We start from the raw sequence: 24380 nt of genomic DNA on the forward strand, positions 1-24380 counted from the left end.
ATACCCACTCATTCTAGTTAAAGTGTTAGACTCAAAAGCAACTAAGCCAATAAAGATGATGAAGACATGCAAGCAAACACATGCTTCATCTTAATAATCATCATTTATCAAGCTTCATGTATTAATTTTATCATGATTTTTTTATCTATTTTTTATTCATTTGTCAATCATTTATGCTACAAATTTTCATCGCTTTGAGTTAGTATTTTGAATCTTAAATGACTAATCCTTGTGAAAATGGTCAAACTCTACTCTATAGGTATTCATTCTAAATCAAATGGCTAAAGATACTTGCAAAAACTATTTATTATCAATCAAATTGCCAAAAGTCATTGCATAAGGAATAATAATAAAATAACAATTAAATTAACATACCTATATATATTTTTTCTACAACCATCTCATTTACCCACTAGTTTTAATTAAAGTGTTAGGACTCAAAAGGAGCCAAGCCAATACGACGAAGACATGCAAGCAAACACATGCTTTTTCTTAATCATCATCATTTATCAAGCTCCACGTTTTCATTTTATCATGAATGATTTTATCTACTTTTAATTCATTTGTCAATCATTTATGCTACAAAATTTCATCAATTTGAATCGATATTTTGAATGTTAGATGACTAATCCATGTGAAGATGGTCGAACACTATACTATGTGTTCATTTTCAATCAAATAAATAAAGAGACTTTAAAAAACTATTGCTATAATTGTTTGTTATCATTCATATTGCCAAAAGTCATTGCACAAATAATAGTAATTAAAACACTAATCTAGATACAACTAAATTAGCATACCAATATACATTTTTTCTGTAGCCATCTCAACTACCCACCTCAAAAGGTACCAAGCCAATATAGAGGATGTGGACATGCAAGCAAACACAACTACATGCATTGATAATATTCAATGTGTTAGTTTAGCATGATTGCTCAATTAATTTTGTTAGGAGTGAGGCTTTCTCTAATATGTGTCATACCACATTTGTTTCATAAACAACGTATGTGGCAGTATGTAGCACAACATCAATGGATAGTGGCCAGTAGACCAACCTTAACATCATAATCTAGCCATCAAGGGTAGATTGATCAATGCCATAGAGGCTAATCCTTAGAGTTGTTGTGTAGTTGTATCAATGGGTGAATGTAGTTATAGTGCTAGAAAATAGTATCCAACACATTGCCTTTGAGTGACTTCCCTTTCCGTGAAGCGTAATGGTATGGTTTGATTAATGTTATGTTGTGGGCTCCGCTAGTGCCCACCATATATTCTATAAATTCTTTTCCCTTGATTTGAACCTTCCTCCAGTACCTCTATTTCCTTTCGTTTTACAGCTTAGTTTCATAAGCAGTACTGATCCATGGCCTCAGTGGAGGAAATTAGAAGACATGCCCAGCGGCCCGCGGCCCGCGGCCCGGCCACCATTCTAGCCATTGGCACAGCACTCCCGGATAACTGCTTTCCCCAGGCTGAGTTTCCTGATTTTTTCTTTCGGGCCACCAAGAGCGAGCACTTGACTCAATTGAAAGAAAAGTTCAAGCTGATTTGTAACTCTCTAATATTATAGTAATATGATGCTCACTGAATGCATATGTGTGCAATGAGACAAAATGAGGCAATTTATATATACGAAGCAATTGAGAGTCTTGAAGACTTTTTTTATTTATTTATTTTTTCATTTTTTTATTATGTATGAAATGATAAAATAAAATCAGCATTTTAAGCATTAGAAAGTATGAAGAAAATAGCAAGGATAAATCAATAATTGTTTTTTTTTTTTCAAGTTAAATTAATTTATAAGTTGTTTAATTTTAGTTTTGATATGAGCATCATTTCAGGTGTTTAAGAATAGTTCTGCAATTGGAAGCTATTAAGTTTAGACCATTGCTAGATTTCTTTACCAAGTTAGTGGAAGTGTTGCTCTATTGAAACATAATGCCCATTAAACACTATTTTCAGGTGAGAGAACAATGATTAAGAAACGTTACATGCATCTGAATGAAAAAATGATTAAAGAGAATCCAAATATAGGCGCCTCCTTGGATGCTCGTCAAGATATTGCCAACGTTGAGGTACCAAAACTGGGTAAAATTGCAGCAGTAAACGCCATCGGAGAGTGGGGACAGCCCAAATCTAGGATCACACATCTTGTATTCTGTACAACCACGAGCTTACAGATGCCTGGTGCCGACTATCAACTTGCTAAGATCCTAGGTCTCGAACCAAAGGTTAAACGGGTGATGTTGTACCTTCAAGGTTGCTTTGGTGGTGGGACTGCCCTCAGATTGGCTAAAGATCTAGCAGAGAACAACGTAGGTGCCCGTGTTCTTGTAGTATGTTCTGAAATCATAACATCGACTTTCCGTAAGCCTTCTGAGATCGAAGTAGAAAATTTAGTAGGCCAAGCTCTTTTTGGTGATGGAGCCGCAGCTCTAATTGTGGGATCAGATCCAGATACCTTAATTGAACGACCATTATTCCAGCTCATCTCCGCAGATCAAATGTTTATCCCTGATTCAGAGAATGCAGTTGAAGGGCATGTTTGTGAAATGGGCCTTGTTATTAATTTGGCAAAAAATGTGCCAAACCTAATTTTTGAGTACATAGACAAATGCATGGTTGAAGCTTTCGGTCCCCTTGGTATTACTGATTGGAACTCATTATTTTTCATCGTTCACCCAGGTGGTCGGGCAATTCTTGATCAAATTGAAGCAAAACTCAGCTTAAAAAAGGAAAAACTTGAAGTTAGTAGGCATGTGCTAAGGGAGTATGGAAATATTGTGAGTCCATGCGTGTTCTTTGTCATGGATGAGATGAGAAAAAAGTCTTTCAATGAAGAAAAGGCTACTACAGGGGAGGGATTGGAGTGGGGTGTTTTGTTGGGGTTTGGACCAGGCTTGACAGTGGAGACGGTTGTGCTACGCAGTCAGTGACCATCAATCATGACTGATTTACCAATGAATAAGGGTAGAACCAAATAAGAACAACAGAGATTGTTATGAATTGTAATATGATTAAGGTTCGAGAGTGCCATAAATTATCTTCTTCCATGTTATCTTCAAATAAATGAACAAATATGTTTTCGAGTTTGGTCAAGTTAGATAGGTTAAAAGGGTTAGGTAGGTCAAAGTAATTGAATTTTTATCTATTAAATAAACAATTAATTCTAAAATTAAAATCCAATTTTATCAACTTAATATTCACTTAATCTAAATGTTACACTAATATGCACTAAAAATGCATCAAAACCAGTCTACAAAACTAGTATTAATAATTATAAATTTACCGACCTATAATGAAGGGGTAAAATAAGGTTATCCACTCATTGATTATAGAGATATGTCAATAACAAGATTTTTCTGAAATATAGAATTTAGTCATGTGTGAACTATATCCTCAAATAAATGAACTTACCCACTCATTGATTAGTGCATGTCAATAACATGGTACTTAAGTGAAATATTAAATTTTGTAATGGGTAAACTATCCTTCAAATAAAGTAAGGACTTGTATCATTGAGGCCCATAAAAAGAAGATTTTTCTTTCATATCAAATATAAATAAATCAATCAACTTTAATAATTTAAAATATAATTATTAATTAATTAATTTTGGATAATTATCATAATACCAATAATTATTCCTACAAAAATTAAGGGGTTAATATTGAATGAAATATCCTAATCATATAAATGAGCGAGTGTCCTTACTTTTAAAGCACATTTGCACACTTCCAGACTGCCACACTTTAGAAGGCTACAAAATGCACACCCTAAAACTTAAAAGAAGCTCTTTAAGAAGGTTTGATGATTTGAAAAATGAGTTTGAAGATTCAAAAATTTTGAAGAACAACTTTTAAGCCTCTTCAAAGTCAAGTCGCAAGCTTCTTCAAATCGAAGACTAAGCATTCATGACCACAATTGGTAATGTTGTTCAACTCAATCCAAATCCCAGGTCAAACATTCATGTCATCTATTAATGTTGTTCAAGTCACAAAGGTGCAAGTCTGTCAATTCAACATTAGGCTTCTTCACGCCCTTAATTAGCAATTTTGAAGAAATAAATCATAAAATAGCATAGAGATTGTACTCCTATTTTTTAAAATTAATAAAGATTTTAATTCGCTTAAATTTATAGCTTTCGGAAAATTGAATGCTTACAAATTTCTTAAACATATGGTAGGGCAATCCTTCCCTCTCTTATTTTCCTTCCCAGCATAAACAATCTACACTGCATAGAATCTCAAAAAACCTCATCCAATAAAAGAGTTAAATTTGTTTGGTCCACTCTTATTAAAGTACCACCTCTAAGGTAAGTCTAGTCTCATGATTTCAAGTAAAGTGAAGACTACTTCTCAACCTCAAATACAAGCTAGCTCTTTTTAGATTCAATTGTCAAATTTGAAGCAACTCCACCTAAGAACCATTTTATTTACTTCAACTCCTTAGGGGTAAAGAAGAATGATAAACTCTCACCACTCCTTTCCATCTCTCAAGAAACATCTTCAAAACACAAGTCCTCACTAAAGTAAAAAATGAAACAACTCTACATGACAATGAATCTATGCTTGCATTTGCATGTGGATCTCCACAAGAGGCTCTTGCAACACCAAATAGTGTTATCATGTTAATCATGGTTGTTGAAGCATATTCTACTAAAGAGCAAGTTCAGGAAGGGTTACAATTATCTTATAAAAAACAATCAAAAGAAAAATTTTGAAATTAATATACTCTTCCACAAGCTTAAACTCATAGCAAGAAAGACAAGTAATGGCACACATCTAAATCAAAATGCATCTTAAGACAACCTTAAAACCTGTTATAAATGAAAATATTCCACAAAAGGCATCAAGTGTCTTCATATTGGTTTATTTCAATAAATCAACTTAAAGGCCTAATCACACAAACAGTAACCAAAGTATTTAATAATGGATCTTATGCTCTTTTGGCATATGCAAGACCACATATATAAAGAATTGGGTTACTACAAATGTTAGTAAGCTTCTGATCACTAAAATTTCAATATTTTGATAGGAAAGAAAAACCTAATGTAGCAGATTACTCACTTTGTGAGAAATTCTAGAATAAAAGGAACCTTTAGTTAAGAAATTTGTTTGCTAGCTTATTAAAATCATGTTATGCTTTCAATTGGTATGGTTGACTCTATAGATAGTAATTAAAAGCAAACTTTCTAGAGCACCATGCATAATAATTGTTGGATAGAAAAGATAGAAAAATTGGTTAGTCCGGTTCAATCATTAGGCTGGAGTCGTGTTGAGCCGGTCGATACAGTCCATTGGTTCAATGGATGGCAATTAAGCCCAACCCCACTTTCCCTTTTACTCTAAAACCTGATTGGGGATTTGAAACAGGCAAAATGCTTTATGGGTATTTGAACCTGAGTTCATGTATGCAACAATCAATAAAAATATCGAAAATCATCGATATATCGGTACTTCGATTTTACGAATATATCGAATATATCGAAGATATATCGACAGATATTTTGGAAAAAAAATTTGTAGCCTAAAATAGATTAAAAAAAATTATGAAAATATTGAGAAAAACTCTAAAAATAATATAATAAATAATAATAGATATTTTAAATTTTTTTATAATATATATATATATATATATATATATATATATATATATATATATATATATATATATAATTAATCATATTTGATAATAATATCGTATGCGTCCATAAAAAAATATAAATTTATTAAATTACATCAAATGTTATTCAACAATAATATTGTGATATTTGATTATAATATATCTTATTTTAAAATTATAATTCATTTAATTTTAATTGTATTAAATGATATATATATATATATATATATATATATATAAATTTTTGAACATTTACACTTTTTATATTTAATTAATATATAAATGATATAAAAAAATTGTTAATAAAATTATAAGGATAGGTTTTATATTTTTAGTGATTAATTAAATGAAATTTAAAAATAAAATAATTAGAATTAATTTGTTTATTAAAATTATTTTTTAATATTTTGTTTTGTTATAATTTTACTATACATTTATTTGGTGCCTAATATTTAACAAATTGGCAAGTCAGTCTACTGGTTGACCAAGATAAGGACATGTTTGTTTTGGGTTTGGGTGGGTTCGAGTTTGTACGCACAATTTCATACTTTTGAGGCTTTGATCGCACATAGATTGCATAGAAATTGCCAATAGATCGATAAAAATATGATTTTTCGATGAAAACTTGCCAAAATTTTCCAAACAATCACCTCGCCGAAATTTCACCTACCTATTTCATATCGCCAATCATTGATACACAAAAATTTCACAAGTAAAACACAAAAATAGAGAGAATGGAAAAATTTTTTAAAATGGAACAAGTAAAACACAAAAATAGATAAAAATGAAAAAAAAATTGAAAAGAAAGAGCTTACCTGTTTAAATTCTAGTACGATCATTATGATCTCGAAGGAGATGCAAACGATATTTGGTCTTATCTGGGAATGCTCGTCTACACTTGTCATGATGGCAAAACAAGAATGTTCTATGATAGTTTCTATTATGAGCCAATCGGGCTTTCTTAGTTCTTTTCATGGTCATATCGCAATTGGGGGCCTTATCTAGGAATGCTCATCCACACTTTCCATGATGGAAAAACAAGAATGTTCTGTGATAGTTTCTATTATGAGCCAATCGGGTTTCTCAGTTCTTTGAATGGTCATATCGCAATTGGGACAATCCTCCTCTTCCGCTTCTGCTGGAGGTGGAGGATGGGGTAGTGGATTCTATTGCATCATTGGTGGAAGGACAACAACAGTAAGAAGAAAGAGAGAGAGCTGAAAATTGCAAGAATAAGAAAGCAAATGGAAGAGGATGATGTGGGTAAAGATCTTTATAGGGTATAAAGCGACCTTGGGTTTGTTAAAACTTTTGAAACCGATGGTCCGGTTCAATCATTAGGTTGGAGTCATGTTGAGCCGGTTGAGACAATCCATTGGTTCAACGGCTGGCAATTAGGCGACAACCCATTTTCTCTTTTACTCCAAAACCTAACTGGGGATTTGAAACAGGCAAAATGCTTCATGGGTATTATAACCTGGGTTCCTATATGCAACCATCGATAAAAATATCGGTATTCACGGATATATCGGTACTTTGATTTTATGAATATATCGGATATATCGAAGATATATCGACAGATATTTTGGAAAAAAAATTGGTAGCTTAAAATAGATAAAAAAAAATTATGAAAATATTGAGAAAAACTCTAAAAATAATATAATAAACAATAATAGAGATTTTAAAATTTTTTTATAATGTATATATAATTAATCATATTTGATAATAATATCATATGCGTCCATAACAAAAATATAAATTTATTAAATTACATAAAATGTTATTCGAGAATAAAATTGTGATATTTGATTATAATATATCTTATTTTAAAATTATAATTCATTTAATTTTAACTGTATTAAATGATATAGAATAAATGATGATATATATACAAATTTTTTAATATTTCCATTTTTTATATTTAATTAATATATAAATGATATAAAAAACTGTTAAGAAAATTATAATGATAGGTTTTATATTTTTAGTGATTAATTAAATGAAAATTTTAAAATAAAATAATTAGAATTAATTTGTTTATTAAAATTATTTTTTAATATTTTTTTTGTGATAATTTTACTATAGATTTATTCAGTGCCTAATATTTAACAAATTGGCAAGTCAGTCTAGTGGTTGACCAAGATAAGCATATGTCTGTTTTGGGTTTGGGTGGGGTTTGAGTCCGCACGCACAATTTCATATTTTTGAGGCTTTGATCGCACGTATATTGTACAAAAATTGCCAATAAATCGGTAAAAATCAGATTTTTGGATGAAAACTTGCCAAAATTTTCCAAAAAATCACCTCGCCAAAATTTCACCTGCCTATTTCATATCTCCAATCGTCAATACACAAAATTTTCACAAGTAAAACACAAAAATAGATAAAAATGAAAATAAAAAAAAATTGAAAAGAAAGAGTTTACCTATTTAAATTCTAGTACGATCATTATGATCTCGAAGGAGATGCAAACGATATTTGGTCTTATCTAGGAACGCTCGTCTACACTTGCCATGATGGCAAAACAAGAATGTTCTATGATAGTTTCTATTATGAGCCAATCGGGCTTTCTTAGTTCTTTTCATGGTCATATCGCAATTGGGGGCCTTATTTAGGAATGCTCGTCCACACTTGCCATGATGGAAAAACAAGAATGTTTTGTGATAGTTTCTATTATGAGCCAATCGGGCTTTCTCAGTTCTTTGAATGGTCATATCGCAATTGGGACAATCCTCCTTTTCTGCTTCTGCAGGAGGTGGAGGATGGGGTGGTGGATTCTATTGCATCATTAGTGGAAGGACAACAACAGTAAGAAGAAAGAGAGAGATCTGAAAATTGCAAGAAGAAAGAAAATGGAGGATGATGTGGGTGAGGATCTTTATAGGGTATAAAGCGACTTTGGGTTTGTTAAAACTTTTGAAATCGTCAGTCCGGTTCAATCATTAGGCTGGAGTCATGTTGAGCCGGTCGAGACAGTCCATTGGTTCAATGGATGGCAATTAAGCCCAACCCCACTTTCCCTTTTACTCTAAAACCTGATTGGGGATTTGAAACAGGCAAAATGCTTTATGGGTATTTGAACCTGAGTTCATGTATGCAACAATCAATAAAAATATCAAAAATCATCGATATATCGGTACTTCGATTTTACAAATATATCGAATATATCGAAGATATATCGACAGATATTTTGGAAAAAAAATTGGTAGCCTAAAATAGATTAAAAAAATTATGAAAATATTGAGAAAAACTCTAAAAATAATATAATAAATAATAATAGATATTTTAAATTTTTTTATAATATATATATATATATATATATATATATAATTAATCATATTTGATAATAATATCATATGCGTCCATAAAAAAATATAAATTTATTAAATTACATCAAATGTTATTCAACAATAATATTGTGATATTTGATTATAATATATCTTATTTTAAAATTATAATTCATTTAATTTTAATTGTATTAAATGATATAAAATAAATGATATATATATATATATATATAAATTTTTGAACATTTACACTTTTTATATTTAATTAATATATAAATGATATAAAAAAATTGTTAATAAAATTATAAGGATAGGTTTTATATTTTTAGTGATTAATTAAATGAAATTTAAAAATAAAATAATTAGAATTAATTTGTTTATTAAAATTATTTTTTAATATTTTGTTTTGTTATAATTTTACTATACATTTATTTGGTGCCTAATATTTAACAAATTGGCAAGTCAGTCTAGTGGTTGACCAAGATAAGGACATGTTTGTTTTGGGTCTGGGTGGGTTCGAGTCTGTACGCACAATTTCATACTTTTGAGGCTTTGATCGCACATAGATTGCATAGAAATTGCCAATAGATCGATAAAAATATGATTTTTCGATGAAAACTTGCCAAAATTTTCCAAACAATCACCTCGCCGAAATTTCACCTACCTGTTTCATATCGCCAATCATTGATACACAAAATTTTCACAAGTAAAACACAAAAATAGAGAGAATGGAAATTTTTTTTAAAATGGAACAAGTAAAACACAAAAATAGATAAAAATGAAAAAAAAAATTGAAAAGAAAGAGCTTACCTGTTTAAATTCTAGTACGATCATTATGATCTCGAAGGAGATGCAAACGATATTTGGTCTTATCTAGAAACGCTCGTCTACACTTGTCATGATGGCAAAACAAGAATGTTCTATGATAGTTTCTATTATGAGCCAATCGGGCTTTCTTAGTTCTTTTCATGGTCATATCGCAATTGGGGGCCTTATCTAGGAATGCTCATCCACACTTTCCATGATGGAAAAACAAGAATGTTCTGTGGTAGTTTCTATTATGAGCCAATCGGGTTTCTCAGTTCTTTGAATGGTCATATCGCAATTGGGACAATCCTCCTCTTCCGCTTCTGCTGGAGGTGGAGGATGGGGTAGTGGATTCTATTGCATCATTGGTGGAAGGACAACAACAGTAAGAAGAAAGAGAGAGAGCTGAAATTACAAGAATAAGAAAGCAAATGGAAGAGGATGATGTGGGGAAGGATCTTTATAGGTTATAAAGCGACCTTGGGTTTGTTAAAACTTTTGAAACCGATGGTCCGGTTCAATCATTAGGTTGGAGTCATGTTGAGCCGGTTGAGGCAGTCCATTGGTTCAACGGCTGGCAATTAGGCGACAACCCATTTTCTCTTTTACTCCAAAACCTAACTGGGGATTTGAAACAGGCAAAATGCTTCATGGGTATTATAACCTGGGTTCCTGTATGCAACCATCGATAAAAATATCGGTATTCACGGATATATCGGTACTTTGATTTTATGAATATATCGGATATATCGAAGATATATCAACAGATATTTTGGAAAAAAAATTGGTAGCTTAAAATAGATAAAAAAAAATTATGAAAATATTGAGAAAAACTCTAAAAATAATATAATAAACAATAATAGAGATTTTAAAATTTTTTTATAATGTATATATAATTAATCTTATTTGATAATAATATCATATGCGTCCATAACACAAATATAAATTTATTAAATTACATAAAATGTTATTCGAGAATAAAATTGTGATATTTGATTATAATATATCTTATTTTAAAAGTATAATTCATTTAATTTTAACTGTATTAAATGATATAGAATAAATGATGATATATATACAAATTTTTTAATATTTGCATTTTTTATATTTAATTAATATATAAATAATATAAAAAACTGTTAAGAAAATTATAATGATAGGTTTTATATTTTTAGTGATTAATTAAATGAAAATTTTAAAATAAAATAATTAGAATTAATTTGTTTATTAAAATTATTTTTTAATATTTTTTTTTGTGATAATTTTACTATAGATTTATTCAATGCCTAATATTTAACAAATTGGCAAGTCAGTCTAGTGGTTGACCAAGATAAGCATATGTCTGTTTTGGGTTTGGGTGGGGTTTGAGTCCGCACGCACAATTTCATATTTTTGAGGCTTTGATCGCACGTATATTGTACAAAAATTGCCAATAAATCGGTAAAAATCAGATTTTTGGATGAAAACTTGCCAAAATTTTCCAAAAAATCACCTCGCCAAAATTTCACCTGCCTATTTCATATCTCCAATCGTCAATACACAAAATTTTCACAAGTAAAACACAAAAATAGATAAAAATGAAAATAAAAAAAAATTGAAAAGAAAGAGTTTACCTGTTTAAATTCTAGTACGATCATTATGATCTCGAAGGAGATGCAAACGATATTTGGTCTTATCTAGGAACGCTCGTCTACACTTGCCATGATGGCAAAACAAGAATGTTCTATGATAGTTTCTATTATGAGCCAATCGGGCTTTCTTAGTTCTTTTCATGGTCATATCGCAATTGGGGGCCTTATTTAGGAATGCTCGTCCACACTTGCCATGACGGAAAAACAAGAATGTTTTGTGATAGTTTCTATTATGAGCCAATCGGGCTTTCTCAGTTCTTTGAATGGTCATATCGCAATTGGGACAATCCTCCTTTTCTGCTTCTGCAGGAGGTGGAGGATGGGGTGGTGGATTCTATTGCATCATTGGTGGAAGGACAACAACAGTAAGAAGAAAGAGAGAGATCTGAAAATTGCAAGAAGAAAGAAAATGGAGGATGATGTGGGTGAGGATCTTTATAGGGTATAAAGCGACTTTGGGTTTGTTAAAACTTTTGAAACCGTCAGTCCGGTTCAATCATTAGGCTGGAGTCATGTTGAGCCGATCGAGACAGTTCATTGGTTCAACGGCTGGCAATTAGGCCACAACCTACTTTCCCTTTTACCCCAAAACCTGACTAGGGATTTGAAACAAGCAAAATGTTTCATGGGTATTATAACCTGGGTTCCTGTACGCAACCATCAATATTCACGAATATATCGGTACTTCGATTTTACGAATATATCGGATATATCGAAGATATATTGACAGATATTTTGGAAAAAAAATTGGTAGCCTAAAATAGATAAACACAATTATGAAAATATTGAGAAAAACTCTAAAAATAATATAATAAATAATAATAGATATTTTAAATTTTTTATTATATATATATATATATATAATTAATCATATTTGATAATAATATCGTATGCATCCATAAAAAAATATAAATTTATTAAATTACATCAAATGTTATTCAACAATAATATTGTGATATTTGATTATAATATATCTTATTTTAAAATTATAATTCATTTCATTTTAATCGTATTAACTGATATAAAATAAATAATGATTTATGTATAATTTTTTTAATATTTACAGTTTTTATATTTAATTAATATATAAATGATATAACAAAATTGTTAAGAAAATTATAATGATAGGTTGTGTATTTTTAGTGATTAATTAAATGAAATTTAAAAATAAGATAATTAGAATTAATTTGTTTATTAAAATTATTTTTTAATATTTTGTTTTGTGATAATTTTACTATATATTTATTTAGTGCCTAATATTTAACAAATTGGCAAGTCAGTCTAGTGGTTGACCAAGATAAGGACATGTTTGTTTTGGGTTTGGGTGGGGTTCGAGTCCGTACACACAATTTCATATTTTTGAGGCTTTGATTGCACATAAATTGCACAGAAATTGCCGATAAATTGGTAAAAATCCGATTTTTCAATGATAACTCTCCAAAATTTTTTGAAAAATCACCTCGCCGAAATTTCACCTGCTTGTTTCCGATCGCCAATCGTCGATACACGAAATTTTCATCCATATATGCAACTATATGAGATAATGGGCCACGTAGCTTGATTTGCAACTTTTTCAAAACGAGCATTTAAAAAATATATCACTACAAAAAAAGAAGCCTTCGTTGACAGTTTTTCACTGCCAATGTAAGGCATATCTGTGAAGGTAGGTTATTGTTCATATATGTTATCTATGCCAGTGACAAGAAAAGTTTAAAGGTAACTTAACATATACATATGTTAAGATTTCTCTATTTTTACAAATGATGAAATCTTATTAGTATATGATATGTCAATGTTTCTTTCATATATGTTAAGGTTGGATTCAACTTATATCAAGATTACTTAATCTTATGTCAATGTTAATTCACTCTTTTGTTAAGATTAGTCCAACAAATGTCAAGGTTAGGTATCATATATGTCATGATTAACCCCACATATATCAAGGCTTTTAGATACATATGTCAATGTTAGATTTTATATATATCATAATTGGGTTATATATGTCAATGTAGGGAACAAGTACAACTGTCAAGGTTCCCCTTGAAAAATTTTAAAATTATTTTTTAATATGAAAAATTGAACCTGTTGCCATGTATAATCAATTTGATATTATTTAAGAATGATAATGACAATCAAATTATCATGATTTTATATATAATCAAAACATATTTAATATACATTTAATTATTAATTAAAGCACAAATCAATGAACTTGTTTAAAGTTATCCCCAACTTCTCTATATAGAAGAAACTCATATAATATACAATGAAGTTAAAAACACACTATAAGACAATATACATAAACTTAAATTAAGTTGCTCATGTATATATCTACAACCAAGTCTCTTGCCTCCATCTTGAAGCATTACTTTATAGGAAAGCCTTAAATTTCCAACACCCAAACTTTGAATCTATAGCAAAAAATATAGAGCATATTAACAAATTAAAAAGAAAAATGTATAATGAGAAGAAATCAAATATCAAGCTTTATGAAGAATTTTAATAGCAAGCTAGCCACTACACCTTTATTAGACAATAATAGTGAATCTAAAAAGCCATAGGCAGTATAAGTTTTGATTCATCTAAATCTAGAGAGAAACTGTGGCCCCTTGTTGGGGCTGAACCGGCGACCAAGAATTTGCATCGATCCAATTGAAAGCAATTGGGCTCAAAAATGCGTCAAGGATGCCAAAGGAGCTGACCAAGGCAAGGGCATGTGGTCGCAATTCACTGTAGAGTATTGTTACTTTTTGGCTAATTCCAGCAGCATTGTCGGGTGACAAGTAACCATATCGGAGGAAGGAAGCATCTTCTTCCAAGATAATCAAGACATGCATGGATCTTAACAGACTTAACATGCTCTACATAGGGAAAAAAATGCAAAAACAATCAGCAATTGGGTTTGCATCACTTCATCATTGTTCTACAAATGCTTGAGCTGGAAATAAGGATAGTTGTATATGTTACATAGTAGAAAAAATAGGGAAATTGTCACTTAAAATGCCATTACACAAAAATCCCATATTATATCTAATTCTGATAAGCATATCAGGGTTTTTAGCATGTTGAAGGTTTAAAGGCTAAGAAAGCAACAAGACTATTGCATCTGTATAGTGATATGTATAAAACAAAAGCAGAAGCTACTACTTACACTCATAACTTAAGTTTCCTTAATCAACACTTTTTTGGAATGTATAAATCCTATAATCTCTTCTAGTCTTCATCCCATTTTTCCCCAAACCCAGATATGGATGGACCGTGCAATACTTATTCACATCCAGCATTTTGTACCTTCCTTAGACTGATATTTTTTGATTGGTAGAGTTACTTATATTTATGACAAAAAGATATCGATATTTACCTTAAGTGGACCAGAAGACACAGCTGCCTCAGCATCTAAAAAGATCTGCAAAATTGCTCGATCCTAGAAAGATCTCCCTAAGTCTTCTGCAAGTTGATAACTCTGGTGCAGGAAAGGAAAAAAATTGTGAGAGTGATATATAGAGAGAAAGAGAGGAAACTCAAGTTAATGCGAAGATCCTAACCTGAAGAAGTGCATACTCTCTGCTTAGGCCATGTGCTTGAAGCTGTGATATCTCAGCAGCAAAATGGATCAATAGATCTCGCTCCCTCAGGCAGAATATATTAGTCTGATAGCCAAATCAAGGGAGTAAGAAATTTCTCTCTACTTCATTGACTAACCAAATTGTTGCTAATGAAGCTACAATTACATTACCTGGAATTGGCTACTTCTGAGGGTAGAACTTGTGAGCTGAGATGGAACGACAGGGCAAGATTTGTTCATGTGTTCTAACCCCAATCCTTTAAATGGTCTATTCCTCTTCTACACTACGATATATTCTGCAAGAAGAGCCTTGCTAACCTGATTTCACACATTTAATCCATAAATTCCACCTCCACAAGCCCAAATCTTACATAAGAAGAAATTTAGTGAAGTAATAGTTTCTCAACATCTTTCAAGTTTATTAAAAACTGGCAAGTTTATTAAAAACTGGCAAGTTGTATCCCCACCGGTCAATTGCTTCATTCCCATGGTAGGTAGAGTGTTGGTTCAATAATTAGAACCAACCAATGTAATTCATAGGCTGTAGTCTGATCATGATTTGCAGGCAAAGGTTGTGTTTTTTAGCCTGGCTCAAAAATCGTGGATTTAGGGTTCATGAAATTTAAATCCAATGGCACAAAAGCAAAGAGACCCCTAGAACAGATCCAGAAAACACTGGGAGCAAAAAAAAAAAAGCATTTTTTTTGTTTTCCTTGGGGGTTTTGCATGGATTTTCTCGGAAATCAAACAAGGATGGATTTTCCTGGAAATCGAATGGGAGATGGACTTTCTTGGGAATAAACAGGGGTTTTGCAAAGAGAAAACACAGGGAGCAAAAAAAAAAAAAAAAAGCAATTTTTTTTTGTTTTTCTTAGGGGTTTTACACGGATTTTCTCAAAAATCAAACGAGGATGAATTTTCCCAGAAATCGAATGGGGGATGAATTTTCTTGGGAATCAAATGGGGGTTTTGCAAACAGAAAACACAAGGAGCCAAAAAAAAAAGCAATTTTTTTTTTTCCTTGAGGGTTTTGCATGGATTTTCTCGAAAATCAAACGAGGATGAATTTTCCCGGAAATCGAATGGGGCATGGATTTTCTTGGGAATCAAACGGGGGTTGCAAAACAAAAAAAAAAAAACAATAATAACATGATTAGATTAGTACCTGCTATGATTGAGAGTAGCAGAGAAGGGCGGATTCTCTCGTCTGGAGAGCAACTTCAGAAAAGGCCTTCTTGATGCCCGATGGCCCAAGTGAGAGAAGTGGTGGCCCTTTTGATTTTTATAGTTAGTAGGGATAAAAAAATAAAAAAATAATAAAAAATGAAACAAATCATGAGAACAATTTTCCTCTCTCTATATAAATAATTATTAATTACCCATCTTTATTTTGATTAAATCACATTGAAATTTCCGTTTTTATGGACGATATTTTATGAATTACAATTAATTTGATAAAATAAATTATTAATAATCTTAATTATTTAAATAAATTAATATTAATAGAAAAAGTTGTTACCACATATTTTTAATAAAATTTTAGAAATTAAATCTCAAATAAAATATTTTATATAAATTAATTTAATTTTTCATTTAAAATATAATAACACGTGTTTTAATAAAAATATTTTAAAAATTTTAAAATAAATATTATCTTCAACAAGATGGGCTCCCTTCATCTAACAATATGGTGGAACTACATCAATCTTCATTTTGATACTAAGACTATTGCAATGTCATATGTATTATATTTATGTATAAATTATTTTTATTCAATGAAATCAAATATTTCTTAACTCAATTCTAACTTTATATACTTCCAAAATTCATATTTATTATTCTTAAAATTAAAATATCAAATTTATTGATATATCTTTGTCTACCGATGTTTTTTTTTTTTGTCATATTTATATCAATTATATTTACAAAATAACTTTAAAATATGAATTCTTACTTATTTTATCATTTTTTGGAATTTTTCCAAGCATTCATGTAAATTTTAAATAATTTTCGCTCCACCGATATTTGTGAAAAAATATCCACCAATAGTTTTTCGATATTTCTGATATATCCGTAAAATCGAAGTACTGATATATTTGTAATTATCGATATTTTCATTCTTGGTTTAGAGCAAAAAGTTTGAGACCCTAAGCTCTCAAAATGAATATCGGGTTTTGAGAAAATGAGGAATGTTCTTTGTAAATACCACAGGGAACCTTGACAGGTAATTATCTTGACTTAGAATCCATAGGTCATTTAAGATCATTTTACTTGAATTAAAATGGCATATATGTTTAAAATCATACCTTGACTTTTGATTTTATGTCAAGCTAGCCACATTATATAAGTACCTTGACATATGAACATACTAATTATACATTGACTTATAAATTATCTGTCAAGATTCTATTATATTAGTCATGAAAGAATTTAAAAAAAATTTATATATGTCATTATTGGTTTAAACAAGTTGTAAATGTCATAGTTGTTAATTTAAATAGGCAATATTGACACATATCACCTTAAGTTAAGATAATATATGTCAACAATGACTTTTTTTCTTGTAGTGTATATATCAAAATAATATAAATAATAAATAATTTTCTAGTTATTAAAATATATAACTATTGAAATCCAAAATAAATAAAAAAATCTTATTTTACCTTAATAATTAACGATTACATATTTAATAAAATTAATGAAACTTTATGTTCTTCTTATCATAGGTTAAACTATCAATATTAACGATGATAAAACAAGGAAATGTGCTTAAAATTTTGAATCATTTATATATTTTATGATTTTTTATAATTTTTATTTTTATTTTAATCATATATATAAATTATATATTTATGACGTAGTCAGTTCAACCACTAGTATGAGACCATTAAATCGTAAATCGGTAACTTTTCGGGTTCAATGACCAGTCTCGTTCTAAAAATATTACACCAATTGACCCATTAAGAATGACATTACCATAATTTAAGCTAACTTTAACCTCCTTATCAAATTAGACAACTTTTATTCAGATGCTATTTTATCATTATTTTTATATTATATTTATTTTGTTTAGTGGTTGTACCAATTAAGAATGACAATCCTATAATTTTAGCCACTTCAACCATCTTTCCTATTTTGATACTTTTTTGTTGTTATTTTATTTTATCCTTATTTTTATATTATATTTACCAAATTGTCATTCTTTTTGTTCACCATTAAGAATGACATTCGTATAATTTCAACAAACTCCAAACCCTTTTTCCTATTTAGAAACTACCACTTATGCCTAGTGTCGTATCACTTGCACCCCTTTTGCACGTAGTAAAATATTTACTAAATTGCCATTCCTTTTGTTCACTATTAAGAATAACATTCATGTAATTTCAACAAACTCCAAACCCACTTTTCCTACTTAGAACTACCACTTATGCCTAGTGCCCCATCATTTGCACCCTTTTTGCACGCAGTAAAATGATTAAAAAAAATGAAACAAATTTTACATGAAGGGATATTTGGTCACCTTTGAAAGTGGAAAAAAAATAAGGAAAAAAAAACACGATCTCTTGGAAAGTCCTCCACAACACACATTGAGGGGTTGCCCTAATTGATTCATACATACACGATGTCATTGAAAGAAAAATTACACTCCTTAAGGGGTTGATCATAGGAGATTTTTCCTTCTTTCCAAAAAGAAAAGTAAGTTTCTTCTACTTTGTTTTGATTTTTATGATCATGGATATTATTTTTCATTCTCTTTTCATTCATTCTTGTTTTTTTTTTTTTTTAAAGAAATTCTAAACACTTTCAATATGACAATAATTGAAGGATTTTTAGTTAACATTTGATAAGTAATGAGAGCATGATTGAGATCTTTTTTAAAGGGAGATTTTTCTTGTTTGGTTCTTCATTGATGATAGTTGCATGATTGTGATCTTGAAAAAGAGAACTTTAGGTTTATTCTTGATTGATGATAATTTCATTCTTGTGATTTCTTGAAAGAGAAGTTCTTTAGTTTTTTTTTTTCATTATGGTGTTTTGATATCTTCCTTTTTCATGATTTATTATGAAATTTTGATATTTTTTAATATTTTAGTGGATGAAAGATATTTGGTTAATTCTTGATGATAGGATAAAGCCCTTAAAAACATGACATGATGTAATAAATTCAAATTCATTATTTATTTAATGATATTCCACTTTTACTTTTATCTATCTTTTTAAAAGTTTTATACTTTATAAGCATTCTTGTTTGCATTCTTTCCATTATACATGACTTGGGTGCATTAGGAGTTACATGGAAGGTTCAAGTTAAGGTTTCCTTGCAATTAGATGACTTACTCACAATTGGTTCATGGGTCTAGACAACCCATTAGAGATTGTAGTGTACCACCTCCTAATTGGATGGAGGGTATTTATTAAAGTTTGTTGGGTTATTTGCTTACAAGGGTCATTAAAAACCCAATTTTGATAAATATAACCCTTTATCATTTTTTTTATCACATTTTGACTAAAATACCCTCATTTTTTTATTGTAAATAAATATATATATATATAACCTATATCTAAATACTTGAAATAATTAAGGGCATTTATGTCAAAAGTTGATTGTTTTTTCAAGAAAATACATAAAAAAGGTTAAAATCACAAATACAAGTTCATCATTTTTAACCTATTATAACCTATTAATCAAGTTGTTTAGTTATCAATATAAATACATCAAAGCACCCACACATCTTTGTCAATCCTCCACTTCGATTACCTTTTCCACTTGCTTTATGGCTGAAATACAACACAACAACAATGTGATGCAACTAGAACAGCCTCCTTTAGTGCAGGGTGAGGAGAGATGCGCTTATTCCAAAAGAAAATGAAGAGCAAAGAATCAACAAGACTAGAACACTTCAATTATTGCCACATAAACTATATCTTTTGTCGCCATGAGAAATGTGGACTGCCATTTCCTGATAAAGTAGATTATAGAGGCCATCTATTGAAGAAACACGGTGACAGATGCAGAATTTGATGTAGTAAAATTTCTTTGTTTCAATGGTTTTTCTTTTTGTACATTCTAGTTTTTTGGTTTTTTTTTTTTTTTTTTTGCCTTTGATTATTCTTGTATTATAATCTATTTCTTGTTTGTCTTGTCAGGTATGATTGGTGAAGCACTTTTAGGTTTTGTTTAATGTCGCTTTAAAGGAAGGGAGAAATCTATAGATTCTTGGCATGTTCTTGTGTTTAGGCATTGTAAATTCTATTTTAATATTGTATCTGAATATCTTGAGTGGATTATGCTTCTTGCTTTTCCTGGTTTCAACTCCATTAAAGCATATTACTGTACCATTCTTTCAAGAATCATGGAAGTAGAATTTGATGAAGGTGCGTAGTTTTAATTTTTGTTTAATGTAGTTTTCAAGAAAGAGAGAAATCCTTGGAGATGTTCTTGTGTATAGGCATTGTTTGTAGCTTTTCGGTTTTCATATTGCATCTGAACATCTGATAAAGTTTCTTTTGTTTCAATGCGATCATGCTTCTTGCTTTTCTGGGTTTGTCTATTTTCTGCTTTCTCTCTGACTCTCTTTTAGAAATTTTAATTATAATATATCTTATTTTAAAATTATAATTCATTTAATTTTAATTGTATTAAATGATATAAAATAAATGATGATGTATGTATAAATTTTTTAATATTTACATTTTTAAATTTAATTAATATATAAATGATATAAAAAAACTATGAAGAAAATTATAATGACAGGTTTTATATTTTTAGTGATTAATTAAATGAAATTTAAAAATAAAATAATTAGACTTAATTTGTTTATTAAAATTATTTTTTAATATTTTGTTTTGTGATAATTTTACTATATATTTATTTGGTGCCTAATATTTAACAAATTGGCAAGTCAGTCTAGTGGTTGACCAAGATAAGGACATGTTTGTTTTGGGTTTGGGTGGGCTTCGAGTCAGCACACACAATTTCATATTTCTGAGGCTTTGATCGCACGTAGATTGCACAGAAATTGCCGATAAATCGGTAAAAATCCAATTTTTCGATGAAAACTCCCCCAAAAAATTAAAATAGAACAAGTAAAACACAAAAATAGATAAAAATGAAAATAAAAACAAATTGAAAAGAAAGAACTTACCTGTTTAAATTCTAATACGATCATTATGATCTCGAAGGAGATGCAAACGATATTTGGCCTTATCTGGGAACGCTCATCTACATTTGCCATGATGGTAAAACAAGAATGTTCTGTGATAGTTGCTATTATGAGCCAATCGGGCTTTCTTAGTTTTTTTTCATGGTCATATCGCAATTGGGGGCCTTATCTAGGAATCCTCGTCCACACTTGCCATGATAGAAAAACAAGAATGTTCTATGATAGTTTCTATTATGAGCCAATTGGGCTTTCTAAATTCTTTTCATGGTCATATCGCAATTGGGACAATCCTCCTTTTCCGCCTCTACTGGAGATGGAGGATGGAAAGGTGGATTATGCTGCATCAGTAGTGGAAGGACAACAGTAGCAAAAAGAAAGAGAGATCTGAAAATTGCAAGAATAAGAAAGAAAATGGAGGAGGATGATGTGGGTGAGGATCTTTATAGGGTATAAAGCAACTTTGGGTTTGTTAAAACTTTTTTAACTGTCAGTTCGGTTCAATCATTAGACTGGAGTCGTGTTGAGCCGGTCGAGACAGTCTATTGGTTAACGGCTGGCAATTAGGCCCAACCCCACTTTCCCTTTTACTCTAAAACCTTGTTGGGGATTTGAACCAGGCAAAATGCTTCATAGGTATTTGAACCTGGGTTCATGTATGTAACCATCAATAAAAATATTGGTAATCACGAATATATCAGTACTTCGATTTTACGGATATATCGGAATATATTTTGGAAAAAAATTGGTAGCCTAAAATAGATAAAAAAAATGAAAATATTGGGAAAAAAAAATATAAAAATGATATAATAAATAATAATAGATATTTGAAATTTGTTTTTATATATCTTATTTTAAAACTATAATTCGTTTAATTTTAATTTTATTAAATGATATAAAATAAATGATGATATATGTATAAATTTTTTAATATTTACATTTTTTATATTTAATTAATATATAAATGATTTAAAAAAACTGTTAAGAAAATTATAATGATAGGTTTTATATTTTTAGTGATTAATTAAATGAAGTTTAAAAATAAAATAATTAGAATTAATTTGTTTATTAAAATTTATTTTTAATATTTTGTTTCGTGATAATTTTACTATATGTTTATTTGGTGCCTAATATTTAACAAATTGGCAAGTCAGTCTAGTGGTTTACTAAGATAAGGACATGTTTGTTTTGGGTTTGGATGGGGTTCGAGTTCGCATGCACAATTTCATATTTTTTAGGCTTTGATCGCACATAGATTGCATAGAAATTGCTGATAAATCGGTAAAAATTATTTTTTTTCGATAAAAACTCGCCAAGATTTTCCAAAAAATCACCTCGCCAAATTTCAGTTGCCTCTTTCATATCGCCAATGGTCGATACACAAAATTTTCATCCATATATGCAACTATATGAGATAATGGGCCACCTAGCTCGATTTGCAACTTTTTCAAATCAAACATTTAAAAGATATATATCAAAATAATATAAATAATAAATAAATAAATAATTTTTAGTTTATTAAAATATATAACTATTGAAATCCAAATCAATTTCAATAACAAAATCTTATTTTACCTTAATAATTAATGATTAAATATTTAATAAAATTAATAAATCTCTCATTATCATAGGTTAAACTATCTATATTAACGATGATAAAACAATGAAATGTGTTTAAAATTTTTAATCATTTATATATTTTATGATTTTTTATAATTATTAATTTTATTTTAATCATATATATAAATTATATATTTATGACGTAGTCGGTTCAACCACTAGTATGAGACCATTGAATCGTGAATCAGTAACTTTTTCGGTTCAATGACTAGTCCCGTTCTAAAAACATTACACCAATTGACTCATTAAGAATGACATTACCATAATTTAAGCTAACTTTAACTCCCTTTTCAATTTAGACAACTTTTATTGAGATGATATTTTATCATTATTTTTATATTATATTTACCAAATTGTCATTCATTCCGTTTAGTGGTTGTACCAATTAAGAATAACAACCTTATAATTTAAGCCACTTAAATCATCTTTCCTATTTAGATACTTTTTTGTTGTGATTTTATTTTATCCTTATTTTTATAGTATATTTACCAAATTGCCATTCCTTTTGTTCACCATTAAGAATGACATTCGTATAATTTCAACAAACTCCAAACCCTCTTTTCATATGTAGAAACTACCACTTATGCCCAGTGCCCCATCACTTGCACCCCTTTTGCACGCAGTAAAATGATTAAAAAAAAATGAAAATCTTTTTTTTTTTTTATATTATATTTACCAAATTGTATCTTACCTATATATATATATATATATATATATATAAGAGATCAAACCAAACAACAAAATATAGATGAGTATCTTGAACATCCATGGATAATAGTAATTTCACAAACAATTACAAGGTTTAAAAGTCACAAGAATTTCTATCGTGGACACAAAAGCCTAGGAAAAAAGACATGGAGTTCAAAGAAACTTGGAAACTAATCATGGCAAGAACACGAAATGAAATGAAACAAAACTGTTCAAGAAAATAGAAAAGAACTAGTCATGCAAAACAAATTATGTCGTCTTTTCCACTACTTGACTGAAAAATTTGTTGTTCCTTTTTCCAATCCATTCTCTTGATACCTTTTAAAAACTTGAAATCTGTTTGATAGCTAGAGGTGTCCATTAGGTAAGGCCACCCATTTTGGCTCGTGGCCCGGCACGACCCAACACTGTAGCAAGCTCGACTGGCACGACCCAAAGAAGCGGGTCGTGCTAGGCCTAAAGAAACAGCCCGCTGACCCACCATGTCGGTCCACTTGGCCCTTTTAAATTTCACTTTTTACTTTTACTTTTTATTACATGTCAAATGTCTATAATACCCTTCTCAGCAAATATATAACGACTAGTTTGAGGGGTAAAAAAGTAATTCAATAGCTATTTTTACTTTTTTCATGTCAAGTGTCTATATTACCCCTCCCAACAACTATGTAACATCTAGTTTAAAGGATAAATAAGTAAATCACTCACTAATAATATTTTTATGTCAAATATCTATAATACCCCTCTCAACAACCATATAAGAGCTAGTTTTAGGGGTAAATAAGTAAATAACTCACCAATACTCCTCTATAAATACCCTTCATTTTAATTCTTTCTCTATTCTCTCTCTTTATATTGTTTACAATTCTCTTTAATTTCTCTTTTCACAATTCTCTAAATTGAAATTCTCTCAAGTGATAAAGATATCTACTAACTCTACAAGTGCTAAAGACATCTACTAACTCCACAAGTGGTCATCAT

At 29.8% G+C, this 24380-nt stretch overlaps 1 protein-coding gene and 1 pseudogene across 1 annotated transcript; one reads left to right on the forward strand and one right to left on the reverse strand.

The window, feature by feature from the left end:
* Window positions 1-1257: 1257 nt before the first annotated feature.
* LOC100248612 (chalcone synthase) lies at window positions 1258-3089 on the forward strand. The gene is made up of 2 exons (XM_002269415.5): window positions 1258-1550; window positions 1963-3089. Exons 1-2 carry the CDS (start codon window positions 1364-1366, stop codon window positions 2934-2936), a joined length of 1161 nt encoding a protein of 386 aa, XP_002269451.1. The 5' UTR covers window positions 1258-1363; the 3' UTR covers window positions 2937-3089.
* A 10694-nt stretch (window positions 3090-13783) lies between these two features.
* On the reverse strand, window positions 13784-16167 carry LOC100256068 (putative acyl-coenzyme A oxidase At3g06690; annotated as a pseudogene).
* Window positions 16168-24380: the final 8213 nt, after the last annotated feature.

The sequence above is a fragment of the Vitis vinifera genome, chromosome 16 (genome assembly GCF_030704535.1).
Source record: "Vitis vinifera cultivar Pinot Noir 40024 chromosome 16, ASM3070453v1".
In the NCBI taxonomy this organism is placed as follows: Eukaryota; Viridiplantae; Streptophyta; class Magnoliopsida; order Vitales; family Vitaceae; genus Vitis; species Vitis vinifera.

Bases quoted from the DNA above. Each gene is read 5' to 3' on its own strand.
- LOC100248612 (XM_002269415.5), top strand. From the start codon at position 1,364: ATGGCCTCAGTGGAGGAAATTAGAAGACATGCCCAGCGGCCCGCGGCC. The intron at 1,551-1,962 runs GTAACTCTCTAA...CACTATTTTCAG, and splicing joins AGAAAAGTTCAAGCTGATTT to GTGAGAGAACAATGATTAAG.